Source organism: Chionomys nivalis, chromosome 7 (genome assembly GCF_950005125.1).
Source record: "Chionomys nivalis chromosome 7, mChiNiv1.1, whole genome shotgun sequence".
Lineage (NCBI taxonomy): Eukaryota > Metazoa > Chordata > Mammalia > Rodentia > Cricetidae > Chionomys > Chionomys nivalis.
In genome coordinates this window covers 64,086,567-64,103,240 of record NC_080092.1, presented here as the reverse complement: position 1 = coordinate 64,103,240, position 16,674 = coordinate 64,086,567, and the positions used below count along the sequence as shown (strand labels likewise).

The following is a 16,674-nucleotide window of genomic DNA, read 5'->3' as shown; positions in this document are numbered from 1 at the left end:
CTATTTTTCTTCAAGCGATGCCTCTGTTCGCCTGGCCAGAAGGACCTAAAAAGATGCCGGTGAGGCTGTATTGGAGGCGTGGGTCAGGAGGGCTGTAGTTGCTGGATACAGTCTGGGGAGTAGTGCCTGCTGTAGTTCAGCTGGACAACAGGTGGGACCGTGAACCGACTGTGGGCCTTCTCACTGGAAGGAGGCGCTAAGGACGGCGGCTTGAAAGGACAGTTCTGTGAAACGCACTAGAGATAGAAGAGTTTGGAGCTTTGCGGGCGCAGAGGCTGGGAGTGGATGCGCTCAGAGCTCCCAGCGGCCTCCGCCTTACCCGGGTCAGGGTGCTCCAGAATACAGTGCTCAATGTAAGCTGGGTGGCTATGCAGGCTCTTGCATTTCTTGCAGAAAAGGATCTCGCAGCGCGCACAGCCCCCGCGGCGCGGTGGCCGCCGCCGCGTCTCCAACACGCACGGTTCTTCCGGGGCACCACGCTTCCTACGGGCCGGGGACGTGAGTGCTCAGTGGCCCTGCGGCCCTCCTCCCTAAAACTCAGCCCCGGGTGCCTGCATCTCACCTGTCCGCGGGCGCCGCAAGGCCACCCAGAAGCGCGAACGGGCTGAGCCAGCCCCAGAAGCTGCTGTCCGAGCGTCGCAGCAGCGCCACCTGCTGGCTGCTCGGCTCCTGGCGCAGAGGGCTGTAGGACACCGAGCGGGCCTCGCGCTCCCCCGAGTTGCCATCCTCCTCGACCTCCGCCGTGCTCTCGGGGTCCGGCCTCTCCACCTCCGACGAGGACGACGAAGACGACGACGACGACGTCTCGTCCTCCAGCTCCTCCTCCCTGGCCTCGGGCTCCTCCACTTCCTTCCTCCACAGAGGGGTCTTCACGCCTGCAGGCGGGGAGTGAGTCAGTGCAGCCGGCTGTCCTGGCTGCTTGCTGCAGAAGCCTGAATCCAGTATGCCTGGGGAAGATGCCACCGGACAGATGCCGCCTGCCAAAGGGCTTCGGAGTCCCAGATTCCCGGACTGCTGCCGAGTTCCCGCCCTCCTGATCTTCCTTGCTAAGGATTCCAAGCAAGTCACCTCGCTTCCATCAAGCTCCATTTTCCCCGTCTCTGAAGCGGGAAAAGTAGCACCTACCTCAAGAGTGGTTGTGAGACTGACTCTAGATAATGTCTGGGTAAAGCACACAGTTTCCTGCTTGCCAGTTGTGCAAGCAATCAACGAACGCATATTACCAACACGGAAGGAGGAGGGTTACCCAACGTTAATAAACATCAATTGTCATTTCAATAGGTGGTCGTTTATGGTTGTTTAAACAATTATCATAATCTATTATTATTAATATTAACATTATTATTGAGATACAGTCTTACTATGTAGCTCTGTCTGACAAGGAAACTCACTATATAAATAGCCTGGCCTGGAACTCACAAATATCTGCCTGCCTCTGCCGCCAGGTTTTGACTTTCCCTGGTGGTCGAAGCCCAGTGTCACAGGAGACCGGCTGGATAGGCATAACTAACTCAACCAGAAATGGTCTCAGGCCTGGCCAATTGCAAGTGGATTTCAGCCATATGCCCCCTCTCCAACTGACAGACAGACATCATAACTGCAAGCAAGTCAGGACCTGAAGCAAGTTCCTGGGCTGAAACTAAGCAGGTCTTCTCCGGGAGCTATTCATCAGCAGTAGGCAGCCCCAAGACAGCTAGATTTACATCGCAAAGAAGGAGGCAGCACTTGGGGGTTGCCCTGGAAAGGTCAAAGGACAATTTCTATAGACCACTGTCCATCTTTTCCCCAAGTTAGGAATGGAATAGAATGATAACAATGGGCAAGAAGGTAGGTGTGTGTGTGTGTGTGTGTGTGTGTGTGTGTGTGTTGGGCACTGTGTTGGTTAATCTTAACTGTTAAACTGACACGATCAAAAACCACCTAAGAGAGTTTGTGTGAAGGAGTTTCTAGGCTGGTTTAACTGCTGTGGGAAGACCCACCCTGAATACAAGCTGGCAGCCAAGCTGCGGCGATCTTATACTTACATCAAGGCTAGAGAAGATAAAGGGGAGCGAGGTCTGAACAGGAACAAGTGAAGATAAGAGAATAAGAATATTTAGGAAGGACAAAGCAGAGGGCTTGTAGCAAAACAACATGAATGAGGAACTGAGAAAAAGTTCGGATTTTCTAATGTCACCATGGTGATGGGCTAGTTGGTCCAAGATGGATCAAGTGGTCCTTGATTTGCACCCTTTCTAGCTCCACTCACCATGCTTATCCATTCTTGGTAATGGAGTTACTGTCTGTTCCCTCTGGTCAGGGACTGGGATGTAAGGGATGCCCAGTACCTATAGAACTCCATATGGTTTCCAGGGCCTCTGTTGGATCATAGGGGGGTGGGGTTAGAACCTCAGCTGCCCATAGGACTCTGCTTAGGGATCAATGCCTTTTCCAGAATCTCCAGACTCAAAACCCTCATGTTCCCTACCCTGTTGCAAGGAGGAGTCCAGTGGCGAATAGAGAATGACTTTGGTCCCAGATTGACTGGGTTCAAATCCCAGCTCTACTGCCAGACCTTCATCAGAAACCATTTTAACAAGAACAGTCGAGTTAGGCCCGTGCTGGGGGCGACACTTACATGTGGGCACCAGGAGTTATCTCCGGGAGTCATTCTCTAAGGCCCAGTATCCTTTGGCAGGCACACCTGAACCAACAAACCCAGTCTGTGACTTAGGCAACATTCTACCAAGACACAAATGTTCCAAGGCCCAGTTGTTCATCTCGCCTGCCTCCCCAGGCCCAATCTAACCAACAGCTATTTGCCCTTCATTTTTCTCAGGGTAATTCTGGGGTTTTTGAAATTTTAATGTGTGTGTGTGGGGGGGGGTAGGGGTTGAAGAGATAGCTCGGTCATTAAGAGCCCTTGCCCTTGTTTTGTGTGTTTTGGGACAGGGTTTCTCTGTAGTTTTTGGTGCCTGTCCTGGAACTAGCTCTTGTAGACCAGGCTGGCCTCGAACTCACAGAGATCTATCTGCTTCTACCTCCCGAGTGCTGGGATTAAAGGTGTGTGCCACCACCACCCAGCGAGCCCTTGTTTTTGCAGAGGACCCTGTTTGGTTCCCAGCACTCACATGATGGCTCACAATGATCTACAACTGCAGTTCTAGGGGATCTGGCGCCACCTTGTGGCCTCTGCAGGCATCAGGCACGCACATGGTGCACACACATACATGCAGGCAAAATACATACACATAAGCTAAAAATAAATCTTTTTGAAAATGTAGAGTGTCATAAAAAACAACACTAGCAAAAAAAATCATGTTAGGACTTGTTCTCAGAATAAAAATGGGTATTCAGTGAAAACATGTAAGCAAGCAATCTTACCAGAATGTGGGGTGCATGCCTCTTGCACTCAAGTGCCACTCAGAAGCCCCTTGGAGAGGAGACCCCCATTGTGAATGAGTAAAAACTTGGAATAAGCTGATCTCCATCCAAAGAGGGAAAAGAAGGAGCTGCATGCATTGGCAAGCACAAGCATTACTTCCTGCTGTTCATAGGGTTTGTTATGTCCAAAGAGCTAGGTGAGGCCAGACACCAGGATTCCAGCATGGGGAAATTTGAGACAGAACTGATTGTGAGTTTGAGGCCAGCCTGGGCTTGTATATGAGACTCTGGTGTGACTGAGTGTGTGTGTGTGTGTGTGTGTGTGTGTGTGTGTGTGTGAGAGAGAGAGAGAGAGAGAGAGAGAGAATGGGCGGGTACAATATCTTACTTGGCAATACAGATTGCCTCTGTTGCGACCATCTGGAACATTCTTGCTTGTGCAGAGAAAGGGAGTGAGGCTTTGGAAGGTTACACATACGTCAGCTAAAATGTATCTGGTTGGTCAGAGACTAAAATGGCTAACTAGTTAATGGCTCCAATTTCATACCACTTATTCACTCAACAAGCCGAAGGTGGGGGATGTAGGGCTGGTTTAGTGCCCTGGTGATGTGCTAATGGCTACAGGCATCCTCAGACTCTATGGCTTGTGCTGAGAACTCTCTGGAAATAGAAAACCCTCTGTCACCAAAGTTGAAGCCCCTTCTTCTGCCATAGGCTGGTGTGGGTGCCAGAGACTGCATCCTCTTTTTCCCTCCCCTCCCCTCCTCTCCCCTCCCCTCCCCTTTCCTTCCCTTTCTTCCCTTCTTTACCCCTCAGCTGGCCAGCCACAGGCCTCTCTTTCTGTGCCCCAATCCAGGCATTTCCTCAGATTCAGATTACACTGAATTCTGGGGGAATCACTCGTTCCTTCCATAGTCCCTAGGAACCTGCTAGGCTTTCCTTCCCTAACCTGTTTGCTTTCTAAGAGGATCCATTGGGCAAAATCTGAGCCATCATCTCTCAATCCTCCCAGATACGAGTGGCCCTGGAAAACAAGCACACACTCCCTAGTCAATGGTCCAGCAGGCCTGTGATTTCAGCACAGCCGCCTGTCCCTGTTCTTAAGTCACCTGCAAGCTGTTCCTGAGGGCAGTTGAGCTGGAAGAGCTAGAGAGAAGAGCATGTGGCTTCTAGGGGGAGACTGGGAAAAGGATTCAGGACAAGACCAGTCTCCTGGACTTGAAGGATGTATGTGCATATCCATAGGGGTTTTCACTATCAGCAACAGAAAATGGGCCTGGCTAAAGCTGGAAAAGGAGTTTTCTGGTTATGGGAAAGTCAGTGGAGGTTATGGGAGAGTGCATAGACCCACCAGTCAGTTGGAATGAAGGAGACTTTGGGGCCTGGCATCACAGCTGAATTTCTACCACAGAACACGAATTGTGAAGCATTGCATCTATGACGAAGAACTAGCTAACCAGACCCTCGGAGCGCCAAGGCTGAAAGCTTGTTTAGAACGATTTTATGAACTCTCCAGGAGCTACGTGGAGTGTGGTCACCTGTCATCTCCTGGTCTAAACTACCATTGTTCCTCCTTGGAAGCTGCTAGGATTTCAAATGTTGTTACACCTGTGGCCTGGGAGTCCCTCCACATAGCTGCCCGAGTCAGTTCACGTTCCTCCTCTGCCCGGATCTCTGGTGCATTTACCATTTTACTCGGAGAAAATGCATCTCGGTGTTTACCTGCCAGGCCCTGTCTTGGGGCCTCATTTCTTCTTAGCCACATGTCCGTCTTCCTTTTCTATTCTTTTCAAAAGTTATTTATTTATATTTGTTTGTTTGTTTGTTTTACGTGCCTGCATGTATGTCTGTATACCACATGCATTCCTGGCCTGGTGTTCGTGGAGGCCCAAAGAGGATACTGGATCCCCTGCAGCTGGAGATTCAGACGGTTCTGAGCTGCCGTGTGGGATCCAAACCCAGGACCTAGAAGAGCAGCCGGTACTCTTAACCTCTGAGCCATCTCTCCAGCCTTTCATTAAAAAAAATTATTTTATTTTATGTGCGTGAATGTTTGCCTACATATGTGTATGCATTCTGCATGCATGCCTGGTGCCCACAGAGGCCAGAAGAAGGCTTCTGATCCCCTGGAACTGGAGTTACCAGTAGCTGTCAATCATTGTGCGAATGCTGGGAACTGAACTCAAGTCCTCTGCAGGAGCAGCCAGCGCTCTTAACTGCTGAGCTGTCTCTCTAGCTCGCTTCACTTTCTTTCTTTCTTTTTTTTTTTTTTTTTTTTTTGGTTTTTCGAGACAGGGTTTTTCTGTGGTTTTGGAGCCTGTCCTGGAACTAGCTCTTGTAGACCAGGCTGGTCTTGAACTCACAGAGATCCGCCTGCCTCTGCCTCCCAAGTGCTGGGATTAAAGACGTGCGCCACCACCACCCGGCTCGCTTCACTTTCTTAAAACTTAATTTTTTGTTTGTTGTTTGGTTTTGTTTGTTTTTCCGAGACAGGGTTTCTCTGTAGTTTTGAAGCCTGTCCTGGAACTAGCTCTTGTAGACCAACCTGGCTTTGAATTCACAGAGATCCGCCTGACTCTGCCTTGTGGAGTGCTGGGATTAAAGGCATGCACCACCACCATCCAGCCAAAGCTTAGGTATTATGTATGTGTTTGCCCTATGTGTGCAGGTACCCATGGAGGCCAGAAGAGGGCATCAGATCCCAGGAATGGGACTTAAAGATGGTTGCTATGTGGGTGCTGGCGGACAAACCCAGGTCCTCTGGAAAAGCAGTAATCCCTCCTAACTGCTGCTGAACCATCTCTCCACCCCCTCTTTTTGCTATCCTTTCTTTCTTTTTTTAGTATTGCTATTCTTAGAGCATACCAAGCATGCTCCTGCCTCCAAGCCAGTGCACTGGCTGCTCCTAGTCCTCATGTGGGCTCATGTCCTCACTTCTCTCAGGTCTCTGCCCAGACGACACCTCAGCATCAAGGCCTTTCCTTTATAGAAGGTACACCTGCCTATAGAACATCCACTCTCTCCTGTATTATATTCCCCAATAATTATCCCTACCCGACTGACTGCACATTTATTTTGTTGTTGTTTCATCTTTTGATTTTTGAGGCAGGGTCTTATCATGCATTCCAGTCTGTACTTGAGTTTGCTATATAGGCTGGCCTTGCACCCTTGATCCTCCTGCCTCAGCTTCCCAGCTGCTAAAATTACAGGTGTGTGCCAGCACTCCTAACCAGACTTATTTGCTCATCTACCACCCATCACCTAGTAACATGGAAGTAGCTTCTAGAGTTCAGGCAGAGGTATTTTTGTTTGTTGCTGTATTCTCAGCCCCACAATAATGCCTGGTACATAGTAGAGGCTACAGAAATCTTTGTTGAGCCAGGCAGTGGTGGTGCACACCTTTAATCCCAACACTCGGGAGGCAGAGGCAGGTGGATCTCTGTGAGTTTGAGGCCAACCCGGACTACAGAGGGAGCTCCAGGACAGCCAAGGTTATGCAAAGAAACCCTATCTCAAGAAACAAAACAACAGCAGCAGCAACGAAAGAAATCTTTGTTGAATGAATGCATTGCTGTGCCCAGGGGATGAGACTGTTCTAAAAGAATCACATGATTGGAGCAGGGATGGAACAGATTCTCGGTTGCATAGACCAGGCTGCAGGGTGAGAGCTGGGGCTCGCCCAGGTCGTGCCTGTGTGCTCTGAGGGTCTGGTGCAGGGTGAGAGCTGGGGCTCGCCCAGGTCGTGCCTGTGTGCTCTGAGGGTCTGGTGCAGGGTGAGAGCTGGGGCTCGCCCAGGTTGTGCCTGTGTGCTCTGAGGGTCTGGTGCAGGGTGAGAGCTGGGGCTCGCCCAGGTTGTGCCTGTGTGCTCTGAGGGTCTGGTGCAGGGTGAGAGCTGGGGCTCGCCCAGGTTGTGCCTGTGTGTTCTGAGGGTCTGGTGCAGGGTGAGAGCTGGGGCTCGCCCAGGTTGTGCCTGTTTGGTCTGAGGGTCTGGTGCAGGGTGAGAGCTGGGGCTCGCCCAGGTTGTGCCTGTTTGGTCTGAGGGTCTGGTGCAGGGTGAGAGCTGGGGCTCGCCCAGGTCGTGCCTGTGTGCTCTGAGGGTCTGGTGTTTTCCCACACATTATTCTTTTGTTCCTCACAAACTCTCTACCCCAGAGGGTAGATATTGTCCTTCCCATTTGACAGCTGAGAAACTAAGGCACAGAGAGACTAGGGAGTGTATGCCACACCCAAAGGGCTTTGGGGTGAATCTCTCATCTTTGGTCTCTATTGCTGAATCTCTCTCATGCTCATTCTTTCTTCAGAGCTCATTGATCTCTAAGCCCCTAACTCTGCACTTCTCCCTCGCCCCCCACCCAGAAGGAGTCAGTGGGTGCAACAACCCAGTCCCACCCTCTCTGTCCTGCTCCCTCTGCTCAGACCTCGCAGAAGGACAGAGGCACTTGGTTGCTGGAAGGAAGAGTTAACAAGGAGTGTTTGTAGCAGCTGCTGTCTCCAAGGAGAGGAAGGAAAGCAGAGCAGCGAGGCCACAGCCTAGATGCTGTTCCGGGCTCCCTGGCCGGCGACAGTCGGGGCTGGAAGCAGCAGATGACCATCTGGCCCTAACAGAGGGGTGTTCTCACCTCCACCAGTCTTGGGAAGCGCTGAACTGAGCGGACTGGGCAGCTGAGCGTGAGGTCGCTTGCAGGGCCACCAAAGGGAAACTTCAGGCAGGGACTGAAGAATGTGGGCATTGGGGGCTGGGCCTGGCCCAGAGGCTGAAGGCAGCAGCAAGCTGCAGAGCCAGAAGCCCGGGGCTCTCAGAGGGGAGAAGGGAACCTATTGAACCAAGAAGTGAGCCAGGACCTTGACGTAGCAGGGAACAGGAGGAGAGAGAGAGCGAGCAGTAGGGGACAGGAGGCTCCTACTTCCTCCTGAATTTCTGCTCCAGCCATGTCTCAGGACAGGGGACACAGGAGGAGGCCCAGGACCCCAGGGCCTCCTGTGCGCAGCATCCGGCCCTTCAAGTCCAGCGAACAGTACCTGGAGGCCATGAAGGAAGACCTGGCCGAGTGGCTTCGGGATCTGTACGGGCTGGACATTGATGCAGCCAACTTCCTGCAGGTGCTGGAGACTGGCCTGGTGCTGTGCCGGCATGCCAACACTGTCACAGAGGCTGCTCTGGCCTTCCTGGCTGAGGCACCTGACCGAGCTCAAAAGATTCCCATGCCCCAGGCTGGGGTTTTCTGCAACGGGGCTGCTCAGCCAGGTACCTTCCAGGCCAGGGACAACATCTCCAACTTCATCCACTGGTGTCGCAAGGAGATGGGCATCCAAGGTAACACATCTATCTCAGACCCTTATCTTGTGGGGACATGCATTACGTGGAGGCTCGAGCTAGGCTAGATCTGGGGGGATCAGAAGTTGAGGTATTCTTCTAGATTTTCCATGAGGTAGCTATATTTTTGTGTATCAGTTTCTTCTCCTCGTAGCCAATCCTTATAAACACACACTGATGATCAATAAACATCTGTTAATGATTCAATCCACGAAGAGACACGAATCACCTTCTCTGTTTCCAGTGCATGCTGGCTACCAAGGACCGAGACTTGAGTCCAATGCCCAGGGATGCATGGCCGAGGAAGGCAGAGTGCTGGCTAGACTCAGAAGTTACAGCCCAGGGGGATGTGTGCTCCAGTCAAGTGTATAGTATAGGGTCCAGAATGGGAATGTGCAGAATGGAACAGTCGTGGGCACCAGCAAGGGCAACGAGAGGGAAGAGATTTGGGGTAAGGAGAGAGGTTTGGGGAAGAGAATTAACTAGGCAGTGGGGGAGCAATAGCAAAACACAAGAAAGGCAGATAACTGGGAAAAACTGGCCAGTAAACCTGAGGAATTAAAGCCATGATTCTCAACCTTCCTCATGCTGCGAGCCTTTAATACAGTTGTTGTGACCCCCACACACACCATAAAATTATTTCACAGCTGCTTCGTGACTGTAATTTTGCTACTGTTATGAATTGTAACATGAATATCGGATTGCGACTCCAGTGGGGTTGCCACCCGTAGGTTGAGAATCACTGGTCTAAAGAATGGGAAGAGAGCCGGGCGATGATGGCGCACGCCTTTAATCCCAGCACTCGGGAGGCAGAGGCAGGCGGATCTCTGTGAGTTCGAGACCAGACTGGTCTACAAGAGCTAGTTCCAGGACAGGCTCCAAAACCACAGAGAAACCCTGTCTCGAAAAACCAAAAAAAAAAAAAAAAAAGAATGGGAAGAGAGGGCTGGAGAGATGGCTCAGTGGTTAAGAGCACTGCTTGCTCTTCCAAAGGTCCTGAGTTCAATTCCTAGCAACCACATGGTGGCTCACAACCATCTGTAATGAGATCTGGTGCCCTCTTCTGGCCTGCAGGCATACATGCAGAATACTAAGAATATTGTATACATAATAAATAAATAAATCTTAAAAAAAAAAAAAAAAGAATGGGAAGAGAGCTGGGGATGGGGGAGTATCAGGGACACGGTCCTGTAGGGATCCCTAGGGCTCTGGGAGTGACAGTTGTTTACCTTGAACCCAGGAATGGGATTAGGTGTGATTGCATAACCCTCCAGACCAAAGGTAACTGGGGTGGGACAGGGAAAGGGTAAGGTTTGAACTCCTGGCCGGTGGAGAGGAGGAAAGGGCTGGGTCAAAGGTTAATCAAAGCTAATGATCTGGCTGGAGATGTAGTTTTTGTCTCATTCCCAGTATCAAACCCTCAAACAGCTGCTGCTTTCTGTTGAGATAGGCTACAACCCCATTTTTCAGAAAATCAAAACTGGGACTCTGGAGTCAGCTGGAGGTCGCATAGCCTTTGAGAGAATCTGGGATTGAACCTCGTAGGGTGAGGTACACAGAGCCTATAGTTAAGCCAGCCTGGTTCTCTGGAGCTAAATTTGGGGAGTCTGAAGGATGGGTAGGAAGAGGAAGAAACTGCTTCCTGCTCCTGGGGTCTTCTTGGTGGCTAAGTGGATCGGAGGAGAGCTGGACAGAGAAAGCCCCCTTCCCTGCCCTAGGATCAGCCAGGCTCCAAATACTTTTGCCCACGCACCAGCCTCTGCAGTTAGCCTGACGGCCTTGTGTGGACCTCTTCCAGCCTCCTCCTCAGCCCGAGATGCTGAAACCCGAGCCACCCTCCGGTGTCTGTTACCTCAGCCTAGGGATGGTCTCTAGAGGGGACTTAAGCCACGCATGTCCCCTTCTCTCCTTTTCCTACATCAGAGGTGCTGATGTTCGAGACAGAGGACCTGGTGCTGCGCAAGAACGTGAAGAGCGTGTTGTTGTGTTTGCTGGAGCTGGGTCGCCGCGCCTGGCGTTTCGGTGTGGCGGCACCGGCCCTGGTGCATCTGGAAGAGGAGATCGATGAGGAGCTGAGGCGCGAGCTGGCCCTGCCCTCGCCGGATCCGCCACCACCCGCACCCCCTGCCCGCAGGCCTTGCCACTTCCACAACCTGGACCAGATGGTGAGGCGCCCGGCCACGCCCTCAGGCCCAGTCTGTGCCCCGCCCTCCTCTTCCCAGTCCTCAGTGCCCTGCTCCACTCCAAGCCCCTACCCTCACGACATACGACAGTGGCTATTGTCGCTTACCGCCTTTGCCCCAGCCCATCACTGCACGCTTCTCATTTAGCCCTGTAGGCTAGGTGCCAAGGACATGGCATCCTCGTTACCCACCTTGTGGCTTTGGACAAATCATTTAACCTTTCTGACCCTCCGTCCAGAGCCGTGTAGTAGACTGAGGCACAGGAGCCATTTTCTGTGACCGCTGTGACAATTAAGCGAACATGAAGTGCGTGGGGGTGGTTTCCAGAGTGGAATCCCCTCACAGGAGGAGGCTCTTCCCCGAGGCTAGCCCCATTCCCGCCGCTGGGAAAAATAGGGCTTCCCCCTTTTTCTTTCATTTTTCTCTCCTCCTCTTTCCCCTCTCCTGTTTTTCATTTCTCTTTCCCTTCCCTTGCTATGTTGCCAAACGCGGTCGCCAACTCATGAGCCCAAGCAATCCTTCGGGAAGGCTTCTTAGCTGAAGGCCTGTGACGCAATGGGCACGGGATTCTGCCCCGTGCTGGTCAAACAGCACAGTCCACTGTATCCCACTGTCAGAGGGGAAGAGGACCACAGGGGTGGCTCCTATGGGCTCTTTAAAGCCTCTCAGCCCCCAGGCCTAACTTCAGCACCAGCCCGGGGAAGGGACTGTGTGGAGGCAGATAGGCACCACGTTTAGCTTGACCCAATATGTGAACGGACTTGGATACTCAGGCAAAGAAGAGAGCTGAGTCTCTGCCATGGCCCACAGGTGCAGAACCTCGTGAGTCATTGCACATGCCCAGTGCAATTCTCCATGGTCAAGATATCTGAGGGCAAGTACCGAGTAGGGGACTCCGACACGCTCATCTTCATCAGGGTAAGTTGGGCCTAAGGTGGAGGGACCTCTAACACCAGCCAAATGGGGTTTCCTTTCAGGGAACCTTGGCTGAGCCTGAGGGCAAGGATGGGAAGTCACCCATCATACACCCCATGTCACCAGACCTTGAGGCTCTACCCTACCTTGGAAATTTCCAGGAGATTCTAGGCAAAGTGGACAAGTCTATCTCATTCTCCCACCAATGTAGCTGGAAACACCACCTTCCACCACCCCCGTCAGAGCTGAGTCCACAGGTGCCCCAGGCAGAAAGGGGGTCTATAAAAAAGGTGCCCCCGCTTTCCTATTCCACAGGACAAGACAGAGAGCGAGGGATCTGAGAGCCTGGGTTTGTGTTCAGTGTATGACCCCAGCCACGTGGATCCCAAAGTACACTACTCAGACCCTGGACCTGTCCATTCTGTAGAGTGAGCAGCGGTACAGGCCTGAGATGGGCTTCCCAATAGCCCTCCCCGCTGCCTGGCTTCACCTCCCCAGAGGCGGTCTGTGCTCAGGGGTGTGGTCAGCAGTTGAGCGTTGCCAAGGCCTTTCCATGGGCATAGAATATACCTGGGAGCAGAGCCAGCAACCTGAGCCCCTCAGATTCCGAGACATTAGTCTTGTAATGTGGGAACGGGCCAGGGATTCGTGGTCCCGCTTTGGAACTGTGGAAATTAAAGACTGGAAAGACTATGGGACCCTGTCTCATTACAGAGTTGGGTAGAACTCCCACCGTCTCTGTCATCCATCACAGAGGCATGACGGTCCCGTATCAATTGCAAGTAGCGACAAGTGCAAACCCCTGCATAACAAAGAGTGTCCCCAGTTGTAGGTGCACAACTTCCTGTTTGCCAGTCTGACTCACCCTTGACAAGTGATGTCTGTCATGGGTAAGACTAAACAGAGAAATTATCCTGTCTCCCAGTCACAAACGTGATTAAAGAAGTATACGGGAAGTCCTCCCCTCAGCTCTCAATCTCACCTTTGCTCCCTCAGATCCTCCGGAGCCATGTGATGGTGCGTGTAGGGGGCGGCTGGGACACGTTGGGCCATTATCTGGACAAACATGACCCCTGTCGGTGTACGTCCCTCTGTGAGTTCCCCAGGAGGTTTCGCCTATGGGGCTAGAGAGACATAGCTCCTGGTTGGGAGGCTACCTGTGGGAGGACAAATAGGCCTGATCTCTAAGGGCTCCAGCTGCGGGAACTGTGGGTGAAGACAGAGGGACGGTCGTGGCGCAATACTAGAAATAACCACAAGGTGGCGCAAAAGATACGCAGAAACAGCGTTGTCTGTGATGTTCTCTACTTCTCAGTAGAGAACAGGTCTGGCCTGGAATCCACATTGGTGGCCCTTCTGACTTGATTTTCTGTCTTTCCCTAATCCTCTTCAGTATGCCAAGTAACCCCGAATAAGCACACAATTTGAATTAAAGTTGCAGATCGGCAACACAACATAACTTTCAGCAAATCCCGATGTTGAGCTCCCTGACCAGATTGTGTCCCCCGAGCCCCTTTGTAGAAGCTGGGGCTGCCACTGTAGGCTCTGGTGCCTATAAGAAGGAATAAACAGAATTTGAGAGCATGGGAAGGAAGAACAATGAGTTTGATAAACAGGGATTGAACCTTTCTTTCTTCTGCTTTCTCTGGGGGGCCTTGGTGGGTAGCCCACAAACCAGGCAGCTTCCTGAAGCCCCCAGGGCCGCTGGTGCAGCACGAAGTGAAGATACAGGACGGGCCATCACAACCCCAGCCTACGATGACCATCAGCCGCTCACAGAGCCCACTGCCTCCGGTGGACTGGAGGACATACACCTCTTCCAGCCGAAGGCTGAGGCCCCCCACCCCCTCTCCTCCCCAACCCCATGGTGAACGAGGATCAGAGGCCAGGATCATCGGGGAGACAGCTCCATTACTAAGGTACAAGAGAGGGATATGTAAGAGTATCCTCCATATTCTCAGTGGCTCATCCCCCAAGATAAAGGGAACAATGTCCTACCCCAACAAAACTTCACATGTGCTGGGTATGGGGGCATATGCCTGAAGTCCTAGCATTCAAGAAGCCAAGATGGGAAGATTGGGAATTTTGGTCTTTCCTGGGCCACTTTGGGAGGCCATATCACAAAACCAAATTTAAAAGAGAAGGGTTCTATAGCCCAATGGGACAATGCTCCCCTGGTATGTACAAGACCCTGGACTCCACAACCCAGGGCCACAGAACAAAATAAACCTTCAGGTGTTTGTGATCAAAACCAGCACTTAAGGATCATCTCATTGCTTCAAATATCTACCCATTTTATAGCCAAGGAAGCTGAGGCCCAGAAAAGGAATGGCCATATTTAATGTCCTTCCATTTCACGATTAAAGTGAGACTGAGATCAGCCCCAAATACAGATAGGCTCTGGTCATCATCAACCTCCAGGGCTAGAGTCTTCCCTTGAATGGGCTGAAGTCACCTTCTGTCGGCCACATGGGGAACAAGGGAGAACAGGCAGAAAGAGCGGCTGCGTAGGGCTCTCTCGGTTCATCCTAGGGAGAACACTGGTTCTCTAGTACCCCATGGTACACCCATGGGAAATGCCTCGGATAGGCCTAGGTTTCTCTTTCCAGTCTGTTTGTCTCCTTTGCAGGTCCCGAGAGAGGCCAATGACCCCATCTGTGAGGATGCTGCCACCCGGTTCCCAATTCTCATCTACCTGTAGGAGCCCAGACCTACGAAGTACCCTGTCAGGAAAGAGAGAGAATAGATGCCCCGGTGAAATGCCCAGAGGAAGGACTCCCACGTCTTGGGATCACACGGATACAGACAGACAAGGAACCCATACCAAGGCCCTCACCCCCCAGAGGCTCCAAGTCCCTGAGGCCACCAGTAAAGAGACATCATCAAGAGGACCATCTCCCCCACCTCGTTCCTCCAGCCTAGTCAACCCTCACAGCATCTGGCTCCTGAATCAGGGTACTTCCCCACTGCTCAGTGAACCTGCGTCTATGCAATCCCCAACCCCAAGCAAAGGGCTCACCAAGATCCCCATCCGACTTTCCTCTGCCCGGCCCCCAACACCCAGAAGGTTTTTGGGTACTGAAAGTAGAGGTTCCATGGAGAGAGGATCCAGCCCATCAAGGGCTCCCACAGGGAACCTAGATAGATTCACACATGGGCACCACTCTGCTGAAGCGAGACATGGAGGACACCAGGTGGACATTCAGATGGCTTTAGAGGCTGGGGATCCCAGGAGCCTAGACACACAGATGTGGAAGGAGGGTCACACGTCTCTGCCCCTGGGCAGGACCAGAGAGCAAGCCCTCTACCATAGCCTTGATGAGGAGATTGTGGCCAACATGAAACTGCTGGAGGTGGGGCCTGCCTGTGATCGGGGTACAAGGTCTCAAGCCATCCCTCGAAGTGGAGTCTATGTTCCCAGCCTGGGTGGGAAGTGGCCTGAATCTGGGGGGCCTTACGACAAAGTTATCCAAGAACTGGTTCAGGGGCCCCCACCCCTCCTTAAAGTGGATCGGAAAGCCTGGAGAGTAGACTCTGAAGCCTCGCCTAAGCCAGCTGTGGGCCCAAGAAGTCCCGAAGAGAAGCTAGGATCCAGAGAGAGTGGACCAAGGATAAAGGCAAGCCTGACTGTCAAGAGTACCCCAGTGAGGACTGTATCATCCACAAGAGGGAAGGACTGCTCCACCTGGACTGGGCCCCCCACCCCGGAGGCTCCCACACATTCATGCTCAGATCCCAGTTCTGACAAAGCTGGGGTTTGTCTGGGCAAGGGTAAAAGAACCCTCCGGAAGCCTCAGAAAATCCCATCCATTTACAAGCTGAAGCTGAGACCTAGAATCCGGCCGCGCAGAGACCACAGGCCTGAGAAAAGACCTTCCAGAATTCCCAAGCCACTGACCTACCTCTGCCTGGGTCCAGCCAGGACAGCTCCTGGAAGCAGGCTATTGAAAGCTACATTGGGTAGCAAGGGAGCGGGCACCTGCCAGGTGGAACGAGCAGGTGAAAAGAAGGAGGAGGAGAAAAAGAAAGAAGCCAGCATCTCATTGGAGAACAGCTCTCAGGCTTCAGAGAGTCAGGAGCCCCTGCAGCTCAATGGAACCCCACTTCGACCTGAGGAGGAATCCTGGGTCTGAAGAGTCTACAAATGGGGAGGACCACAGCAAAATTTTGTATGCAGTACAATGTATGTGTGAGGAAGGATGGTCCCTCACTTGGCACAGGGCCTTGGCCAGGAGTAGTGTGAAGACCCCATCTCTTCAGTTGAGCAGAAGGGCAGCCCACACCTTCCACTGCAAGCCAGAATCAGGCAGCGGCAGTGGGGAGCACCCATATCTTTTTGTTGACCCCAAGAACAGTTTTTCAGCCTCTGAACATTTCCCCAGCTGTAAGTTATTAAATACACGTGGGTCTGTCCTTGAGCCTCAGCTTTTTTTTGGGGGGGGGGTTCTTTCCCTAAAACTGAAGAAGGGTAGTGAGGTGCAACTTCAAATGTTGTTGTCTCTGCTGGAGTCGAGATAGGGACAAGGTGGAGGGAGCGGTCAGCGAGGGGAGGCTTCTACCAAGTCCTGGTGGTCAGAACCGCGGACAGCGACAAAGGTAGCCCCGGTACAGGCTCCTGAAGGCCACCCTTACTAAAGATTTCCCCTGGTCCTGAGAACAGGGATCACTCAGGGAGAAGAGAGCTGATTGATGGCAGTCATCACACTTCCTAGGAAGCTAATGTTCGGAGGCCCTAAATTTGACCCCTGCCTGGGAGGAAGACGCAGAAACAGGATTGAGTCTTCCAGGCCGTCGAGAAGGCAGCTGATGATACCCTCTGGATGACTGTGATTATCAGTACCTTTTCCCCTTTGATCCCTGGGTTGACCTGGACGTTGGGGTGGGGACTCTGTCCACACA

At 52.3% G+C, this 16,674-nt stretch overlaps 2 protein-coding genes across 2 annotated transcripts; one reads left to right on the top strand and one right to left on the bottom strand.

The window, feature by feature from the left end:
- Positions 1–197: 197 nt before the first annotated feature.
- Positions 198–1,089, bottom strand: C7H17orf50 (chromosome 7 C17orf50 homolog). Its single transcript, XM_057773952.1, has 2 exons — positions 563–1,089; positions 198–483 (listed from the first exon to the last, which is right to left on the bottom strand). Exons 1-2 carry the CDS (start codon positions 1,087–1,089, stop codon positions 237–239), a joined length of 774 nt encoding a protein of 257 aa, XP_057629935.1. The 3' UTR covers positions 198–236.
- Positions 1,090–8,292: 7,203 nt separating this feature from the next.
- On the top strand, positions 8,293–16,607 carry Gas2l2 (growth arrest specific 2 like 2). Its single transcript, XM_057775405.1, has 6 exons — positions 8,293–8,677; positions 10,601–10,842; positions 11,671–11,778; positions 12,772–12,868; positions 13,442–13,694; positions 14,405–16,607. Exons 1-6 carry the CDS (start codon positions 8,293–8,295, stop codon positions 15,906–15,908), a joined length of 2,589 nt encoding a protein of 862 aa, XP_057631388.1. The 3' UTR covers positions 15,909–16,607.
- The last annotated feature ends 67 nt before the right edge of the window (positions 16,608–16,674 follow it).